The sequence below is a fragment of the Nyctibius grandis genome, chromosome 7 (genome assembly GCF_013368605.1).
Source record: "Nyctibius grandis isolate bNycGra1 chromosome 7, bNycGra1.pri, whole genome shotgun sequence".
NCBI lineage: Eukaryota > Metazoa > Chordata > Aves > Nyctibiiformes > Nyctibiidae > Nyctibius > Nyctibius grandis.
Genome location: NC_090664.1, coordinates 8,694,668 through 8,713,896, shown reverse-complemented (window position 1 = coordinate 8,713,896; position 19,229 = coordinate 8,694,668). Strand labels below are relative to the sequence as shown.

Here is a 19,229-nt window from a genome sequence, read left to right as displayed (position 1 = left end):
ATGGGGGGGTCTGCCCCAGGGCCACCTGAGTGGTTAGGTGACCAAAAATGGTTTGAAATTTGGGTCTTCACTCAGTTTTGGGAATGTTCAGGCTTCTAAATACCCCAGAGCTGTAAAAGATGACCAGGATGAGCTGAACTTGGGATGGGGGGGAATGCATCCCACAGAAAGCCGTTTTTCCCTGGGTCTCCCTTGCAGGGTCCCAGTCTGACTTCAGCACAACCCAGCAGCCTTGCCGCCCAAACTGACACCACCGCCTCATTTTCTGGGTGCTGCGGTTGTTCAGCAGCTGCAGAACAAGCGGGCGAGTCTTTCCTGCAGGAGGAACAAGAACCTTTGAACAAGTGGAGGAAATTCATGTAGAGAGAGGATGGAGAGACATTTTGTAGAACAAAATGCTCTGGACATTAGCCATTAACCTTAAATCTTTTCTGAAAAATTAAGGCAAGATGCCACCCACCACAATGTGACCCACTGGAGTCGTAGGAGCATAAAAGGTCTGAGATAAACACGGGTGTGGCTGGAAAAGGAGCTGCCATTGATTTATTTTGGCCACAAATGTGTTATCCTGCCTTGTACTTTTGCTGAATAAGGAAAACCCCGCCCTTATATCCTACCTGAATAGAGCTCCCTTGCAGGCCAAGCTTTTGAAGCCAAGGAGGAATGGGTTTTATTTTCACTGCCCTTTACCACACATACTCAACCCCACTCAAATTTAAGCCAAAGAATATATATTTTGGGGATTTACCGTCCTCCCGCCTGGACTATCCCAAAATGGGATGGAGCCCAAGAGATGCCAGACACCTACATACACATACATGTTCCCTCCTCTTGACACTTGAGTAGCATTGACCTATCCAAAGTACTTTTGGTAACTGAGCACCTCCCAGTTTTCCTTGGCCCCAGACTTGCTTCGCCTGCCTTTGCTTTGATTCATGTCCTGCCACACTGGGGAAAAAACCCGAAATGCTCCCTTTGCTGCTGCACATAAACCAGACGGCTCTGATGTTCAGTCTGACGGTGATCCCTAACCACAGGTTTCTGGGTGGCTGGGACCTGCTGGAGCGTTGCATTTCTCCGATTCCCCAGCTGAAACGAGAAGGGCAGGGCGGCTTTTGGTTAGCCCCTCTCTGAGCATGAAGGTCCCCGTGCTGAAGGTCTGCAACCAAGGGGGCCTCTCCCTGCACCAGCCAGCAGGTCCTGTGTTGGATCCCACCATAATTTTTTCTGAAAAAGAGAAAAATGAAAAGAAGTAGACTTTAAAAGCTTGTCTCTAACACCTATTCACAGGGGGCTTTGCTGCATTTCTGCCTTACATAGGCTGAAAAAATAAATCCCTGACACTGTAGCTCATGAACCCACCCAACAGGAGCAAGCTGAAGGTTTGCTGCAACAGGTCCAGAACGGGGATGCTATGGGGAAGGGCCACGTAAAAGCTGGAGGTCCCTTGCCCATACCCAGCCCACTCCCTGCCTGGGCTCCTCCTGAAGCCTGAGGCTGCGGTTCCAGTTAAATAACGGGGCTATCAATGGCCCTTTGTAAGTGGGGTCTTTGGGCAGATATCATGCTTTTGAGATCCCAATGATTCACGCTTCTTATGTAAGGGAGGTGTGGGAGGTGAGTAGAGGTATTATTTATTAGATGAACTAATAAAACTGGAAGACAGCGGTGAGGTTTTGGCCACGCGAACCCATCTCCTTCAGAGCTGAAAGAGAAGCAGTGAACGTCAGAGCAGAGGAGCAGCATCTGGGAGGCACGTTAGGCACGTATAGACCATCGGAGAGCCAGGGAGCAGGCACTGAGGGAACGAGAGTGACACCAGATTCATGGAAGGGTTAATGAGGAGAAAGGTTATAATTATGCCAAGAAACAAAGTTTTTGTCCATGTTTTTTTAGATCTATACGATTATGGATATAACTGCCCAGTAAAAGCACTTTACTCCCTGGTTTCGAGCCCAGTCTCCTGGTCAGACAGACAGTAGCTCCTGTTAGCTGTAAGGAAACTGGTTCGAGATGAAGAAAAGAGGACAGAAAAACATATGCTTATGGAAACTGTCCCAGGGAAGCAGTCAGAAAAGTTTATGTGGCTTTGGGAAACCCAGTAAGCAGGCTGCAATGCTGAATTTGGAAGGCTTTCAGTTAGCAAAACAGCAGCTGGAACAAGCCCATGAAAGGAAGCTGGATGGTCCTGGCAATGATGCAGACCTGTGATTTCATGCCCAACTAGGCAAGGAAATGGGCAGCAAGATCAGAGGCTATTTTGATTCGGCTCCTAAAATGAGCAGGTATCGCCAAGAAATGAGGCAGTGCCGCCACACAATGTCTGGAAAGTGGAAGGGGGGACTGAATAACAGTATTCACACGGTTATTATCAAGATCAGCAATTACCAGACCTGGCTTTTCGAGGCTAAGTTACCAGTTCAAAAGCAGGCCACCACAATGTCGAATGATGCTTGCTCTTTGCCTGCAGCCCCTCTCCTCTGGGAAGGCTCCCATCTCCCCCGCCGGCGCTGACAGCAGGAGAGCAAAGGGGAGACCCGAAAGCGTCTTTATGTGTGGGGCTGTGCAGTCCGGTGGCTTGACCCACAACTAGGGCAGCTCACTGGGTTTCATACCTCTGCTGCCTTGACCAAATCCACTCTGCAGGTGGACGATCCGTGTCTCAGCAGCACCACAGCAACCTCAAAGAGGAATAGGAGAGAAACAGCGGTGGACAGTAAAAAACATGCTGCGAGGAAGTGGGGCTAACAGAAGAAAATCTCTGATATTAATTAGCCACTGCCCGAACTCGTGCTAGCATTGTTCCTGATTTCCACCAGCATAAACAACATCAGAACAGGTTAAAATGGAAAGAGCCGAATCTATGGATCATTGTTTTTGAGACCAATCGAGAAGAAACACGATAATACTTCAGGAAAGGGCGGTTTTTTGTAAGGACAATGATGGGGAAAACCAAGGAGTCAGCACTTTGCCAAAACCTTACCCCAGCACCAACTTTAGGAAATTGGCTCTGACCCTAAGGAGGGAGCCCTCCCATCACATCCCATGGCACATGCAGCTCACATCCCTACCCCATGTTCACCACGGGTCACAGGACAGAAGGATCTGTGCTAAAGGAGATCCTTGGGCCTTAAACCAGACCCAAATGTGAAGAACTTGAGTTCAAGTGCTACCAGCTGCTCAAAATCCTTCTGTTTTGAAAAGGAGCTGCACCAAAAGACTCACCCCCTCCACCCCCGCTTCTGCCTGGAGCACGCAGCTCCTGTGGGCTAGGGGTAAACCTGGCTGTCTGCGCTTGTCATCCATGTCCCAAAGTCTGACCAGCCAAAGGAAAACTGTAGTCAAGTGTCTAAATCTAACACCAAAACTCCAGAGAAGTTCCTAATTGTGTAGGTTCGCTGAGCAGGCTGCATGAAACTGCTTGTCTCAGCATCAGCTCAAGTGAAGTCACCCTTGAAATTACAGTCAGTATTTTAGGACTGGCAAGCAGATGGTGTTTCTGCCAGCTCATGACCTTCTTGCATGTCGTTCTCATCTTTGAGCGATTGTTTTGCTTTCATATGGCTGTGGATACTGAATTAGGGATTGCAAGAGAATTTCAGCATCAGCCTTATGAATTTCTTGATTTTTTTTTCAGTTTAGAGAAAAGGTTGCATGATCAGACAGCAGGAAGAAAGCAATCCATGTCCTTGAAAAGCCTCATCAGATTAAAGTTGGTCTCTCTCTGGGGGGAAAGGGGAGAAGTAGGACTGAAATAGTGACTTTTCAACCCATAGGTTTCCAACCCTGGAAATAACAAAACTTACCATTTGCCAAAACACAGCGAGAATGTGTAGTGAGAGTGCTCCTCTGGAAGAGAGGGCCTGCAGGCTGGTGGCTCCGTGTACCTCCAACGCCCATGCACAACTGGCTTGGCTGTGGTCCCCACCATGCCAGCTGGGTCGAGGAGGGCCTCTGTACATCTGAAAGCAGCTGAGATTTCATTTCCTTTTTCCCCTCCCAAGGTATTAGCCAAGGGGCTGGAGTAACTATGATCTTATTAGTCTAAGTCAGGGAGATCAAATCTGATCTACAAAGAGTGTGATGTGAAAACTCAGGGGCACCTGTGCTGCTGATCTTACCCTCATCTTGAGAACAGGGTAGCAACAGAGATGTTCATAGAGCTTGTAAGATAACCACAGCCTTATTAAAAAGTGTTCCAGTTGATGAAATTGAGGTTGAAACCATCACCAGGGAGTCATTAACAGCAGCACGTTTGAGATCCTAGCGTTGTTTTGCAGGAACAGCAAAAAGGTCTTTGGTACTAAATGCAGCTGATCCAAGGAAAAAACGAGGCACCGCAGCCTCTCTGTGGGGAGATGGGTACCCCAAGTGCCCCGCTGTGGTGAAGCACTATCACTGGGAGTCCGGGACTTCACCAAAGGAAAGGGAGCAAGGGACCAGGCATTTAAAGAGCCAGCCTGAAACCAGCTCCTGGCAGCTGCCTCCCTGACAGGCAGTGGCAGGCAGGTGGCACCTGCCTCTCCGAGGCACAGAGAACAGGAGCATCCACTTTTTGCCTGAGAGGGAACAGCTGCCTCACACCAGTGGGGACCGCTAACAGGCAGGAGAGTAGCCAGAGACAAGTGGCTGGGGAGCAAGGAGGAACAACAGCATGGAGGCTGATGGCTGAAGAGCTTCAGTCCCAGCTGCAGACCCGCTCTTGAACTTTGCTCAAGCATGTTAAAGGAAAGGAGGGAACAAGCTCTGGGGTAAGGACTGGAGTGCTCTCCTCTCAGGTCTTACCAAGTCATGCTGACTTCTTCCCCCTGCTCTGGGTCTCAGTGGCTGCTTACTATGTCCAAAGTAAACCAGTGCCACAGCAGGGCTGGAGAACATCCCGCTGTTGAGGAGGGCAGTGGCATCTGCTGAAGTTTAAAAGAAAAGCTGGAGGCAGTCCTAGCAGAAGGTGGTAAATTCTAGTTAATTCCTATTTACAGAGAAAATGCAGAAACTCCATGCAGAAACTACCTATGTTAAATCAAGGTGCTGAGTCCCTCAAAAAGAGGCTTGCACGCTCCAGTCTCACGGGAGCCATGAGTGAGCTCTGGCTCCCACTAGCTTGTCTTTACAACAGACCCTGCTGAACAAGTTTTCATAAAGCCCAACTGTGGGTGGCACGGCCCCTCTCCTCCCCATCACCTCAACCTCCCCCAGGGCAGAAAAAGTTCTCCTCTCCTTCCCAAACTACACAATTGCAATGCTGAACCGCTACTGTAGTTGCGAAACATTGGCTGATGTGATTCCTGGGCTTGGTAAATCTGCTGTGCATCACCCTGAGTGTAAACACAGATCTGGAGGAAAACGAGAAGCAAACCAGCCAGGTCCACTGACTTGTAGCGTAGCGCTCTCCTGCTCCAAGGTGACTGTCCCTGTCGAACAGACCTTTAGGCTGAGATACATGGGAGAAGTGAAAAAAAAAAAAAAAGCTGGGTGCTTTTTAGGCAACACAAGTAGAAGCCTAGCCTAGCAGGAGTTGCTAGAGTCCTCATCTCTAGTACACAGCTTTCAGCCTCTTGACACTCCCAGCAGAAGCAATTAATTTCTGGGACAAACAGAGAGCTATCCTGCTCCACAGATGTTTCCTCTTAGTTCTACTGGACTCGAGTCAATGAAAACGTGGCAATATCTGCACAGCAACACATGGAACTTTCCACCAGCCCAGATGGGAACAGGAGCAGTCTCAGTTGAAGTCTCTATTAAAAATCTAACTGCTATTTTTGTTTGGGATGGAAGGGAGGGGTTAAAGAGAGCTAAGAAAATAAAATTGGGCAGCATAGCCCTTAGCATGCCTGAGAACCTCAGTCTCAAAGATTTCTTGGCAGATGTATCAACCGGGAGAGCTGTAGGCCCCTTCACCCCCGTCAGAGCTTTGTTTATCCATTTGGGACATGAGTTGGTAGCAGCAAACCTCCAGGGACAGCTGAGACCAACTAGCAGCTGTGTAATACTTTTGGCCAGGCTCCTTATTTGTATCTCAGTGGTAGAAGCAGCCCCAGTTTGAACTGTGGTCACACTCCACCCCACTGCTTTCCATTGCCAAAAGATGGGAGGTAGTGAGTGTGGAAGGAATAGGACCCCTTGAAGATCCCCGATTTGTTCTGTGCCTGCTTACACAGATACAGATACCCCCAGGGGAAGGACATGCATGGTTAGAGGAGGCACTGCAGATACTTGCAGCACGTTAATTTACAGTGATGCTCTGAGGAAGTGCTTGGTACCAAGTATTTTGTGACTGGGGTAGCCATTTTTGTATACACAGCTGCTTCACAGGTTTCCCTGTACTGGCAGCAGACACAGATGCTCAGGTAGTGACAGTTTACTTTTTCAGTTGTACTGGGTTTGCGAGGCAAAGTTTTGGCTACAGGGGTGGCTTCTATGAGAAGCTGCTAGAAGCTTCCCCTGTATCTGATAGAGCCAATGCCAGCTGGCTCCAAGATGGACCCACCACTGGCTAAGACCGAGCCCAACAGCAAAAGGCCAAGCCCATCAGCAACAGTAGTAGCACCTGTGTGGTAACGGTTAAGAAGGGGGAAAAAATTGCTGCGCGACAGCAGCTGCAGCTAGAGAAGAGTGAGAATGTGAGAGCAACAACTCTGCAGGCACCAAGGTCAGTGAAGAACGAGGGGGAGGAGGTGCTCCAGGTGCCAGAGCAGAGATTCCCCTGCAGCCTGTGGTGAAGACCATGGTCAGGCAGGCTGTCCCCCTGCAGCCCATGGAGGAGCAGATATCCACCTGCAGCCCATGGACGACCCCACGCCAGAGCATGTGAATGCCCAAAGAAGGCTGTGACCCCATGAGAAGCCCATGCTGGAGCAGGCTCCTGGAAGGACCTGTGGCCCCATGAAGAGAGCGGCCCATGCTAGAGCAGGTTTGCTGGCAGGACTTGTAATACTGGAGCAGTCTGCCCCTGAAGGACTGCACCCCGTAGAAGGGACCCACGCTGGAGCAGTTAGTGAAGAACTGCAGCCCATGGGAAGGACCCACGTTGGAGAAGTTCGTGGAGGACCATCTCCCGTGGAAGGGAACCCATGCTGGAGCAGGGGAAGAGTGTGAGGAGCTCGCTCTCTGAGGAGGAAGGAGTGGCAGGACAATGTGTGATGAGCTGACCACAACCCCCATTCCCCGCTCCCCTGTGCTGCGCAGGGGGAGGTGTTTTACAATTTGGCTTTATTTCTCATTACCCTACTCTGATTTGATTGGAAATAAATTAAACTAATTTTCCCCAAGTCAAGTCTGTTTTGCCCGTGATGGTAACTGGTGAATGATCTCTCCCTGTCCTTATCTCAACCCACAAGCCTTTCGTTGTATTTTCTCTCCCCTGTCCAGCTGAGGAGGGGAGTCATAGAGCAGCTTTGGTGGGCACCTGGCATCCAGACAGGGTCAACCCACCACAGAGGTATCTTGAGCACATAGCCTAGATCTCACATGGGCTAAATATTTGCTATCCTTAGTAAGAAGTGTAGAGGGAATGCAAATATATTCACCTCCACAGAGGTGTCAGTTAACACTCCTGAAACACAGTGAGGTTTCTTCCCTGCTCTGGCCCCAGCTCTCATAAAAATCAATTTAAAATTAAAAGGATCTGGAGAGAGGACAAGAAGCATCTCAAATGATGTAATTTGCGAAATGCTTGGAGATCCTTCAGCTGGAAGGCGTTGTAGAAATACACTATTATTACCATGTTACAAAATTCGCCCTGGAAGTAACTCTGGGCAGCCTTTTAGTATCCAACCACAAATCTGTAATAAAACAGGCAGTTTACGACTTGCAATCCTCATTTAGATTAACCATTTTCTGAAACATTAAACAACACACCACCAAACAAAAACTGCCTGTGGTAAGTCTAAGGTACTGTAAATGGTTTTGCTCCCTTCAGTTTTCTTTCTTTCTACATCAGTACAAGTAGCTTTGTGTGGCAAGGAATGGATCACAGCTACTGTAAAGCTGATGTCAGGTTAGTCTTTGCTTCACATAGAATAACTCTACTGGAGAGATTAAAGATCATATATATAATCATTGTCACTTCTTGCCTGTATTACTACATAGCACTATCATAACATACCTAACCCATTACACTTAAAGTACTGAAAAAAATCACACTTCTTCAAAATAAGACATCTTGGGCAGATTTTGTGGGACAATTTCTTTTTTCTTTTAGCCTGCCTGCTCATTATAGTAGTGGGTACACATATCTGAAATACACAGTGGTATTGCAGTCACCTTGAATAATTATGTGAGTGAGCTCTAGGAAAAGGGCTGAAGAGATTTGGGGACCTTAAGTACACTATATATTTTAATGTGATCATGATTACTAATGTGAGCTGTAATACGTTTTGTCCTATATCTACAGCTCTCCTTCAGCAAAAACCTTCCCTTCTCCCCACCAAACACAGTCCAGAGAAGAGAACGTTCTTAAACTGAAATTAGGAAATTAAAACAGGAAATTCAGAAAACGCTGCTTCAGTAAGAGCTAAATAATTCCTGTATTATTGTAGTAACTTTTGCCGTAATGTTTGTTCAAAACGATCCTTATAACACTTGCAGCTGAAATACCAACTTCTTGAAAATCAACTTTTTCCTTCAACTTCTTCCATCTGTTGTCTCTTCCTACCCTGCCAAATAAACAGCTCTTACTCTTTGCTGGGCCAGCCAATTGATGTAGGGAGGGAATTCACTGCTTTGAAGACCTGGTGATACAACTCGATTGCATACCTTATCTGCCATCTTCTGTCTTTCCCTGTAACGGATCATTACTGACAGCCACTATGCTTTTCCAGCTGAATTATCAAACTCCTAAAAAATTAACTTATTTTCCCTTCTACCTCAGCCATGCCCCTTCTCCTTAGCCATCATGAGAGATTTTGGCTAGGTTACTATTGTACCTGCTGGCAAAAGGACAGGCAGAGCTCTAGTAAGCAAAGAAATCTTTGTTTAAAATATGAATTAGAAACTTTGGACTATGTTGTATTTATAGTAAAATCTAACCACATTTTATTCAAAGAAAAGTAAGATAATTTGAAGGAAGACTTCCACAAAGTGCTGTTCTCATCTAGCCGATGAACAAAAAAAAAAAATTCAAGAGGCCCAACACTTGGATTGTGCTGTACTGAGGACACCCTCATATACGCTCTAGAACACAGCAGCCACTCTGCAGAAGTGGAACATGGGCAAACAGAATTAAGTGGAACCTACACTGGTCCCTCTTGAAAACAGACTCAAGCACTTCTCAGGCAACAGCATCCATTGCTGCTGATGCGCTTCCTAGGTGCAGGCAGTTACCCATATGGAAAGCATCTCAAATTTGCTCATTCACATTTAACTGCAGCTTTCTTTATGCTTAGTAACATTTTAAAAGCCTCTTAGCCAGAAGGACAAAGGTACTGGAACAAAAAATATCCTTTTTCTATATACAAACTGACAAGATTGCACAATCAATTAAAAACAGTTTTGAACATTTAATAAAAACTCATCCTAGAAATCCAACTTTCTGCCGTGAGGTCCCCAAACTCTCCTCTTCATCCAAAATCTTCTGAAGGGCTATGTGCAGTGACTTGCCTACTCTTTTTCCTGTCTGCAATGCAAAGAAAGCAAAACAAATCTGAGACATATGCTTATTAACAGGAAGACAACTCTCACAGAACGCTTCCTTTTGACAAATGTTTTCTCTTTAATGATTAACATACACCAGCTGGCATAATAGAAACATTTTAATTAAGAAAAACAATGATAGTGGAAGTTTCATTTTAGTTTGATTAAGTTTTGGAAAAATGTACACATAAAGGCAGTGTTCCCATTCAGAGAAGCATTCCATGATCATTAATCCACCAGATCTGTGCACTGCTGGATCACATCACATCAATGCACACATTTGAATTAGCCAGCACATGCAATACGAAGCAATATGCTAGCTGCCAGAAGACAAGAGATACCTGACCAGCAAAGCAGCCTACCAATACAAAGTTCAGTAAACTCTTCTGAATGTGCTCGGAATCAACAGACTGAATTTAGACCAGCTCAACACCGTGTCATGTGGCCAGAGAAGCCCAAAATGCACACTGGCTGCATCACCAGATCAGTCTGTGGGCAGATCCTTCATTATGATATGCAATTCTGTACTGTTCAAGGACCTTAAAGGAGTTAACAGAAGGTTTTCTTTACAGAAATAAACTCCAGCAGTGGAAAACCACCAGGATTAGCTCCGATACCAGCCTCTACTCTTCCCACATGCACAGTTGTACTGTGGAAGCTGCAGGACAAGGAAACATCGGGTAATGCTGAAATAAAGATCTTAAGGCAGTGGTGCCTATTAGAGCTTTCCCAGGGTTTCTCTAAATGACCTGAAAAACTGGCTCCATACAGATATGAAGAGAGCCCACCTGTCCCTAAAGAGCCAAAGACAGATTATGTTAAACTGAGTTTATTAGCTCCTGATCTATGTAATGAAGCCTATGCCTGCCATACAGCTGACCACAAAGCTCTCTTTCACCTGCTGATGACTATGGCTGACACCATGGGCACACAAACCTTAAAATAAGGTACATTTCTAATCGAAGAACCAGGTGACCGAATACGGCCCATAGTACCAGAGGAAATTTGGGAAGAGCTTTGATGCAGCAGGGTAGCTGTCAATCCTAGACAGCATGAGTCATGCTAAATAAAGGGGGGCGCACGCAAGAATTGTTACAGCTCAGAACTAGGACAAAAATCATAGTGGCAGTCTGAAGGGTGATATACTTTGCGCATCCTTCTCCTCAAACGTAAGACAACATCGCTCATACCAGGTCAAAGTGAATGGGAACTGTGCACAGCTTTGGTATTCACGCAACACACAATGCTACTGCCATCTTATTCCTGCTTGCCTTCTTGTGGATCGGATCATAAGCTCAGTAAAAAAAAAAAAAGCCTAATGCTGGCACCTTCCCAAAACTTTTCCGTGAAGCTGCCTGCCTAAGAGATATGTCCTAGGAACATCTGTTCTCTACCAGGCAGGGAAAGCTGAACACTTTCTGACCTGCAGCCAAATCATTAGGGAAAGGAGGTGTCGAGCAAGGGTTATGCAGCTCCTCCACTGGACATTCCCAGGCCTTTTTGTTTTTCTTGGTATCCTAATTGGGCTGCAGAGTTTGAGGCAGGGCCAAACAGATAATCACTGACTTTCCAGAAAACATCTTGGTTTCTTCTGATCAGCTTTACCCCTCACTCCTTCAAACTGCTCACTACCCATGAGGGAAGACTTCTTCCAAAGCAAGTGAGAGACAACACAACTCACTGGGTGATCAGCTTAAGCTTTTAACTCCTTGCACCAAGTAGGGACAAGTTCACTAAAACTCTTAATCAGAGCAGGATGGTTTGAAGATTTCCCATGGTTACTTTCCATACGCATCTCTGATTAGCATTTAGACAAGCATTATGTAATCCCAAGCAAAGCCTTTCGGAGTAGGCTACACAACGGAACTGCAGAAGTTCATTTCCTATTTAGGGCTCAATGTAGAGTGAAATCGGTGATCAAAATAAAGGCTCCGATGAAAGCTCTGCGCAGATCATTTGCATGGAGGCCAGCTTCTACCACGAACCTGTATCTGACTTAAGCACCCATCCCTTTGTAGCAGCCCTAGATCCAAAACCTCACATCTTCTATGACATTTAGTTAGAATTGGACTCAAAATCCATCAAGTAAGACACACTAATGTCCGTAGAAAGTTTGGTTTCTTTAGGATGCCAGATCAGAGATAACATCCCTCTACCCAGATAAGGGGGATAAGTGACATCTCTGAACGCAAACAGAAAGCCCACTGGTGCCACCAAGATTAGCACTCTGGATTGACATCATGAAACAGTGAAGTGCCATATATACTCAGCATGTAATTTCTACTTGAGACCAACTGCTTTCAAGCTTGGCTCCAGTTTCTGCATTCCTCACTACAGGCATGCTGAAATTAGTTCTGCATCTCTAGGAAACAGAGCCAGTTTGAAGTATTTCATTTTCATTCTGACTCCACATTCAAAACCCATTTCTGTTTCATGCTCAAGGCCAAAGCCAGGCATGAGAATTTATACTGGAGGACAGATTCAAGAAGAGCCTGAAGAAAGGTTTAAAATGGGATTCTTATGTGGATGCGAACAACATCCAGACACCAGTATTTTCATGAACTAGGGGCAGATCAGAAACTCAATAAAGGAGCAAAGAAAAACAACAGTAAAATGAGAACAGTAAGCTTATCGCAAAACAAGTAAGTTGTGCTAGAAGAGAACACCATGTATTACCAATTCAAAGTACCATCTCTACTTCAATAGGGACTTCACCATATTAGAAGTTTTGCTCTTTTAGTTTTTAAGGCAAACAATGAGAAAGGGAACACGTTCTTTAAAAATACTCTCAAAGTTTATCAACATAAGCTTTAGTCTTTCAGCTGTGAAGTACGTGACTGAAACAAATGCAAGTACCATACATTTCAGGCATCTAAAAGTTTTAGGTAACACCCATTCATATTAGATTCTGTTTCAAAGGAACTGTCTGCGACCTTCAGCAAGTTCCTTGTGCACCTAATAAAAGCACCAAGATCTCTGCTCTTAAAGACTTTACTGCAGCTTTTCATATACCCAAGTTACAGTTCATCCAGTATCACCCAAGATAGTAACTGCTCAAAACTCCTTACCTCCATCATTTCAAAAATACTCTCAGGATCCAGGCTACCTCTCCCCATTTTCTTCATAGAAGTGAGGGCGCCTTTACTGGTCACAGAAATAAGCAGGCTGGCCAAAGAACAGGCTTCTTCCTGAGGGGTAGCGTCCACCACGTGCCTATATCCAATCTATAAGTTAGTAACAAAATGACACGTTAGTTTGCAGTTGTCTAAGCTCTTTATCAAGAAGTTAAACTGTGAGTGGTAGCTCTGTTAGTTATCTACAGCCTCCTATCCTAATATCATGTGACCTTTGGTAGTGGTCAGAGACTGACTTGACAGCACAGCATTTAAACAGCCTCCGACCCCAAACTGTGTGTATATACATAACGGAGGCGAGATAAGCACATCACTACTTCATACTGTTTTGCACTCTGATTATCCTTTCATCTATATGAAACTCCATATTCCCCTTTTGCCCCCAACTCCAAGTATGGACTTTCCTTCCCCCTTGGTGAAAATTACACCACCCGAGACTCAGGTGAGCCCTCACTTCCGTGATGGCCTTTCTACTAGTTATGCAACTTGCTTGAAAGAAATGTCAAACTTTCAGGTAACTAAGCAGATCACTAACTCTTCCATGGAAAATGCAGTATCCATCAAGTCAGCTGTGTTAGCAGTGTGCTATAGATGGAAGAGGAAAACAGAAACCTGTTTGAAAGGAAAGAACAGTACTGTACCCATGAAAACGGAGTTCTGTCCCCAACAACAAATACTTGTTGTGCAACTCCAGGCAGATCACACAACCTCTGTGCCTCACAACAATGACCATTTGTTTGAACATACTGAAGTATCTGCCTCTCTGGATGTTGAGCAAGGAGAAGAGGAAAAATAATAAACAACTCTTCTGCATCCAAAAAGATGCATTTTAAGAATGCACCAAGTAGAAACCTGCAAGTCAGAGGTGGGAAAAAACCCTTATTCAGTAGAAGTTCTTCTTAATTAGCCAAAGATGAACATAGTGGACATTGACCACTTCTGTAACACAAGTTTTATCTCCAGGGAAAAAATGAATGGCAGGTGAAGTTAACAGAAACTGAAGTCTCTAGGTAGAAGGTCAGAAATTTGTCAGGCTTACTTTGCTTAGTGTGACGATGCAGGGCACATCATCCACATTAAGTCGAATACAATCATAAGGGTCATCAGACAGCTCAATCTCTTTAGAGCCTTCTTCATCCTCCAGAACACGTACTTTGGGTATTCTGTGGAAACAAAATGTGCGAAATCATTGCCAGAACAGATAACGAATACAGTTGTTGTACAGTCTCAACTCCAGGAAGTGCCCTTTCCTCTAAATGAGGCTAAATGTTTAGAAACAAATCCAGAATGTTATCAAAGTATTAACAACTCACTGAGACTAGTAAGAAAACATTTTAAGTGGAAAGATATTTAGGATAAGATCATCATATTTGCAACATTCGAACCATTAGAATTTGAACTGGTTTTTACACTATTATATGGGGAGCGATTCTTTTGGAATTTGCACAAATCAGTTCTGAGCAACTCTTTGCACATCTGCCTGGATGTACAGGAGAGAAATTACCAAGACTGAATCCTTTTGTACTATGGTTCCCAACCTTGCAGACAATAGTAAAGTAGTCAGAATTACAGCAACTGTATTGCTTGGCAAAGCTGTGACATCAGTAGCAAATACAAGTAGTAAAGCTGTCAGGAAAGAATGACACTAACTAAGGAGACTTGGGGTAAAGGGAAAAGATGACATTAGTAAACTCCTTTCTCTTTAGCAAGATGGGAAGACTGGTAAGATATTCTCATTTTTTAAGAAGCCAGAAGACTCTACTGTTCTAAGGATGGATATACAAAAGCAACGCTCAGGGATAAAAACCCAGGCAGAAATCCAAGAAATGCTTTCTGCTCAATTGTGAGTGATGAGCTCTCTCACAAATGAGCTAGACAGGCTCCTTATCAGTGATACATATATTGTATTTGTTATAGTCATTTAATGGGAGCTTTACAGGATGATTTAATGCAGCATTTTTAGCACTATTAATAAAGTCATTTAAAACAATTCAGTAGAAGACAGTATCTCAAGAAGCCAAGAACCTCAATACTTATATATATCCTCATTTATCTAGGCGCCCACTAGGATGGAGTACTGCCTGAGAGACTTTGCTTTACTGGCCAATAAAACCCACACACAGCTAAACCATACTACTCTCACATTTACACATTTGCACTTGAAAACAAAATATTTCAAGATGACACTAGAAAGCTAACCTCAGTAACCATGTGGAACGTAACCACAATCTGTTTTTATGATAGTACTTTTACAGTAGCATTGTGTTTTATAACTAGACTCTAGAGGTTAAATTCTCTTACGCATTCTGTAACAAATCTCTTTTAAAAGAAGAAACTGATTTAGTGAATGCTTCCCCCACCAATGCAAAGTGATTTTTGTTGTTCCCTGGAAGAGTATTTTAGTTATTTGTGGCTAAGAGTCCTAGAGGCAAGTACTTCACAACAGCTAACCCTGCTTCAGTGAGAACAAATATCCTACAAGAACACTGGCCTGAGCCAAGCTAACACTAAAACTTTCAGTAAGCAGAACAACTGTGATGTTTACTTTTTCCTGAAATGAAGCTCGAAATGCTTTGCAACTCATTGGAAATGCATAAAAGCCTATCTTCAAGTTAAAAATATTCCATTAAAAATTGATGGAATAAAGTCACAAGGTGACTAACCCTCAGGCTTACAGGACAATGGACAACATGGACAACAGCCTAGACAAGAAGTGTATGTGCCAAAGCAATGTTTAAAAAAGGAAGATTTCAAGAAAATCCGTGAGATTAAGCAATTTTTAACTCCATGCTAAAACAGCTACGAAAGCAGAGCAATGTTTTGTCTGAAAGAAAAAGTTGCCAGAATTAACACCTGAAAAATGCCTGCAAGGAGCTGTTTTGGCCCAGAACAGATGAGAGAGAGGTACAAATTAGAACTACTGCAGAGGCAAAAAGATAGTCGATCAGATGCAAGCATCAGAGTTGCACAGAAAGTGGTTATATACTCACAAACACTAGGCAAAGAGAGTGTAGCACAAAGCATTTCCAGAAAACCGATCTCCTCTCCCAGCTTGTGAAGATTTATCTTAAGAACTAGCTGTACATGTTTACTTTGCAACTTTTATTTTTCTATTTTGATTCTTGCAACTAATCAGGGCAGAAATCTGTACAGCAGGACTTAGTCACGTAATGAACAATGCTCTTTTCTGCGTGCTGCAGACCCAGATTCCACAACTGCAAAACCACTGCTACCCTTGCAAGCAGGCATCAGTTCTGCCTCTACCATGCTGCCCAGCAAAAAACCATGACATCTGCAAGGCTATTGTGTTATGAACTCTGTAGCTTTTGTAACTTGGCTAGTTTCTGTTGCCTCGGTTGCAAGCAGGCACATTCCACAGGATCAAGTTTAATGCTAAGTCCTGACACAGTACCTACTTGCACATTTTGCAATATCTACTTCCATCACAGATAAAGCCAGCTCTAAGCACCCTGGAGACAGAGGGAAGAAGAAAGTTTGATATCTGCTATCTTTTGTACATGATCGTGATATAGTTTTTAGAACACAATGAGTAATACAAAACTCCAAGGAGTAAATGTTCCCCCTAAAACGGTCATATTGTCATTGTTTCATGCCTGAAGGGGATACGATGACTCAGGTCAGACACACAAAGGATTTAAATCCTGTAATTCTTGCGCAAAATTCCTTAAGTTACAATTGTGGATTTACTTAGCCCTGAAGAAAAATGTGTCCGCAACTATTCTAAAAATGGTTAGATGAGGATGGTTTGAGGATGAAGTTGAGTTTTTCAAATGCCTAGCTGAATATCTAAAAATTTGTATCTTCAAAAAAAAAAAAAGCAGCAGCTTGAGCTCCCTGCTCTTGGTTCCAAGGCTGCAGTTGTGGCTGACAAAGATCTGAAAACACTTATAACAAAACCTGTTTGTAAACAGATTACAAAAGGCAAGACTCAAAGAGACACACATGTCAAATGAAGTTCAGAACACTTAAACTGAAGTGATCTTCAAATTGATGTCTTGCTTGGACAATAATATTTTATAGAGAGCAGGCAGCTACTCTGAACAACTTTGTGTCAATCCAAAGAAAACTTAGTAGGTACCAAGGGAAAGGGAGAGGAATATTGAATGAGGACCACAGGTTTTCATGTTGAATTTCACTTTTTGACTTTCTGAGCTCATGAGATTAGATGTACTAGCATTCCCCGCTCAAATCAATAGACAGGGTTTTCGCAGGTCAAATATCAACAGGCTCTGCATTATGTCATACTGTACCACATTTTGATTCGATATCCAACTTCCACAAGACTGTAGATACTTGCCCACAGATTAAAGATTATATAAAGGGTACAGTTTTCAGAAGAATAAAAATAAAGCAGAACCATTAAAACAATGACACCCTCCATGTTGCCCATGTTCCAAAGCAACAGATTTTATTTAATTTATTTATTTAAATTACTTTTTATATGATCTTCTCTCTTTATTCAGAACTAGGATTCTGGTTGAAACAAGAAAAACAACCTAGTTATCTTGTAAATAAAGTATGTGCCTTCGATCTGCAAAACAACTCACATGGGAGCAACTGTTTTAACTATATGACTTCTGCATCCTGGCAGCTCACACACAGAGACAAAGGCATTTCTTCCCTTTAGCATACTGTCAACTCCTTTGTGAGCCATTACGTTTATGACAGTATTTCTTAATGCTACAAAAACAATCTACTGCTAAAGTTACTGTTGAGAACTTGATTAACATGGAAATTTCTCAGCAATATGTACAAGTTGTAGTCTCAGATGGATTCTCCTCTTACCCCCTTTTAAAGTGTTTATAACCTGATACACTGCCTGTCTTCAAAAGCATATTTTCCTCTTCTTCTTGCATGTACTTTTCCAGCTCTAGTACTCTGCGCTGATTCCCTAAGCCAGAACTATACCAGTGACTTTAGCAGATCTAATTTACAACTGAAGAACAATTTGAGATCCACTTTTAAAACATATAAACATTAAAACATGTAACAGCTTAACTTCTGCACCCCTTCCAGCTACTTTTGCTACATAAGTTTTTTAGCAAAGCCATTCACTAGTTTCTTTCTCAGGGGTGCTACAAAACTCTGTATTCCCTTTCATCTATAGATAAAGAAGACAGACATGTTCGAAAAAATATTATTGAGTGTTATCACTAAAACACACACAGAGCACTTGCATCATTCATTCTACCAGATTTTGTTCTTCCATTCTTTGAATTAAAATGCATGGGGCAAAGTTCTTTAAAAGACACAACATTTCCCTCTCCCCACAATCTCTCACCATCATTTCTCCCTCTTAGTTTTAAAAAGAACTCTAGACTAACAGTTAATGAGAAAGAACAATAGAAGTGGGAAAAGAGGGCTAGTTACAAATTGGTAGACACTGACAGAGGGCTTCTTATTCAGCAGCATTACGTATCAGTAAATACTTATTTTAAACCCATAAGGTATCAACACAAAGGCCTCCAACTACTTGCAATAAAACCAAGACAATTTTTTCTGGATCTGGCTACAAAACAAAAGTTATATTGCGAGCCTGATTGTGCATATAATGCAATATGACAGTTATTAGAAACTGAGTTAAAGTCATTAGTTCATGTTACTTGCATGCAAATAGACTGCCTTGTATCTGAATGCAAGTTGCCTTGGGTTTTTCTCACTTAAATAATTAAGCATTAGCTCAGCATATTAAGCATAATTAAGCATACGCTTAACTCACATAGAGTACTTCTCTTCCAATTCCCATACCACTTCCACTCACAGGAAATGAGATCTGTGCTTTACCTTGTGTTAAAGAGAGCTGCCTTCACTGCGATAGAGATTGCATCAAAGAGGTTCCCACCACATTCCAGTAACTGGGGAGGAAAAAAAGAATCTCTTTAAAGAAAATCAGGCTAGTGCCTTTAAATCGAGTCTTTCTTTTACTTAAACCTACTTGAAAAGGCACGAAAGTAAGAACCAGAACAAGTTTTTTTAAAAACAAAGTTGTCTTTAAAGCCTACCTACGAAAATAAACAACAGATATGAAATTAAGATTTCAGCTAACTGTATTATACATGGAAAATAGAAGAGTTAATGCACTTCATAATAAAGTTAATGATAATATTTAATAATAGAAGCTGAAATGAAACCACTGCTGTTATCCTCTTGTGCTAAGGCTCTGAACCAGACTACGACCAGAATACTTTTTATAAACTCACCACATTCATTGTTTAATGTTAAATCAAGCCAATCCATTTTCTATATTTTGAAGAGGAGTCTTTTTTGAATGTCAGCTGGATAAACTCGATTGGCAGAATTGTTTTCAAAGCAGCAACACAAATTGTCACCCAGAACAGGGCATGAAAAGGTGGTTATAAAAGGTACAGTTATGAAGGCACATTGTGATTTATTCTCTATTCTTTATGGAAAAGGACTCATCAGCAGGTTTGTCTTGTAGCTGAA

The 19,229-nt window shown here is 43.1% G+C and overlaps 1 protein-coding gene across 2 annotated transcripts in view; it reads right to left on the bottom strand.

The window, feature by feature from the left end:
- Positions 1-562: 562 nt before the first annotated feature.
- The window catches only part of EXOSC7 (exosome component 7), a 29,963-nt gene continuing 11,296 nt past the window's right edge, over positions 563-19,229 (bottom strand). Inside the window, exons 5-8 of one of the 2 annotated variants that reach the window (XM_068404900.1) lie at positions 18,570-18,640; positions 13,804-13,927; positions 12,699-12,854; positions 563-1,227 (exon numbers count right to left, since the gene is read on the bottom strand). In XM_068404900.1, the coding sequence (XP_068261001.1) occupies positions 1,120-1,227; positions 12,699-12,854; positions 13,804-13,927; positions 18,570-18,640 (459 nt within the window). In that variant the 3' untranslated portion in view covers positions 563-1,119. Of the gene's footprint in view, positions 1,228-9,477; positions 9,614-12,698; positions 12,855-13,803; positions 13,928-18,569; positions 18,641-19,229 lie in introns of those variants that run through there. The other variant, XM_068404901.1, reaches the window with a different exon arrangement.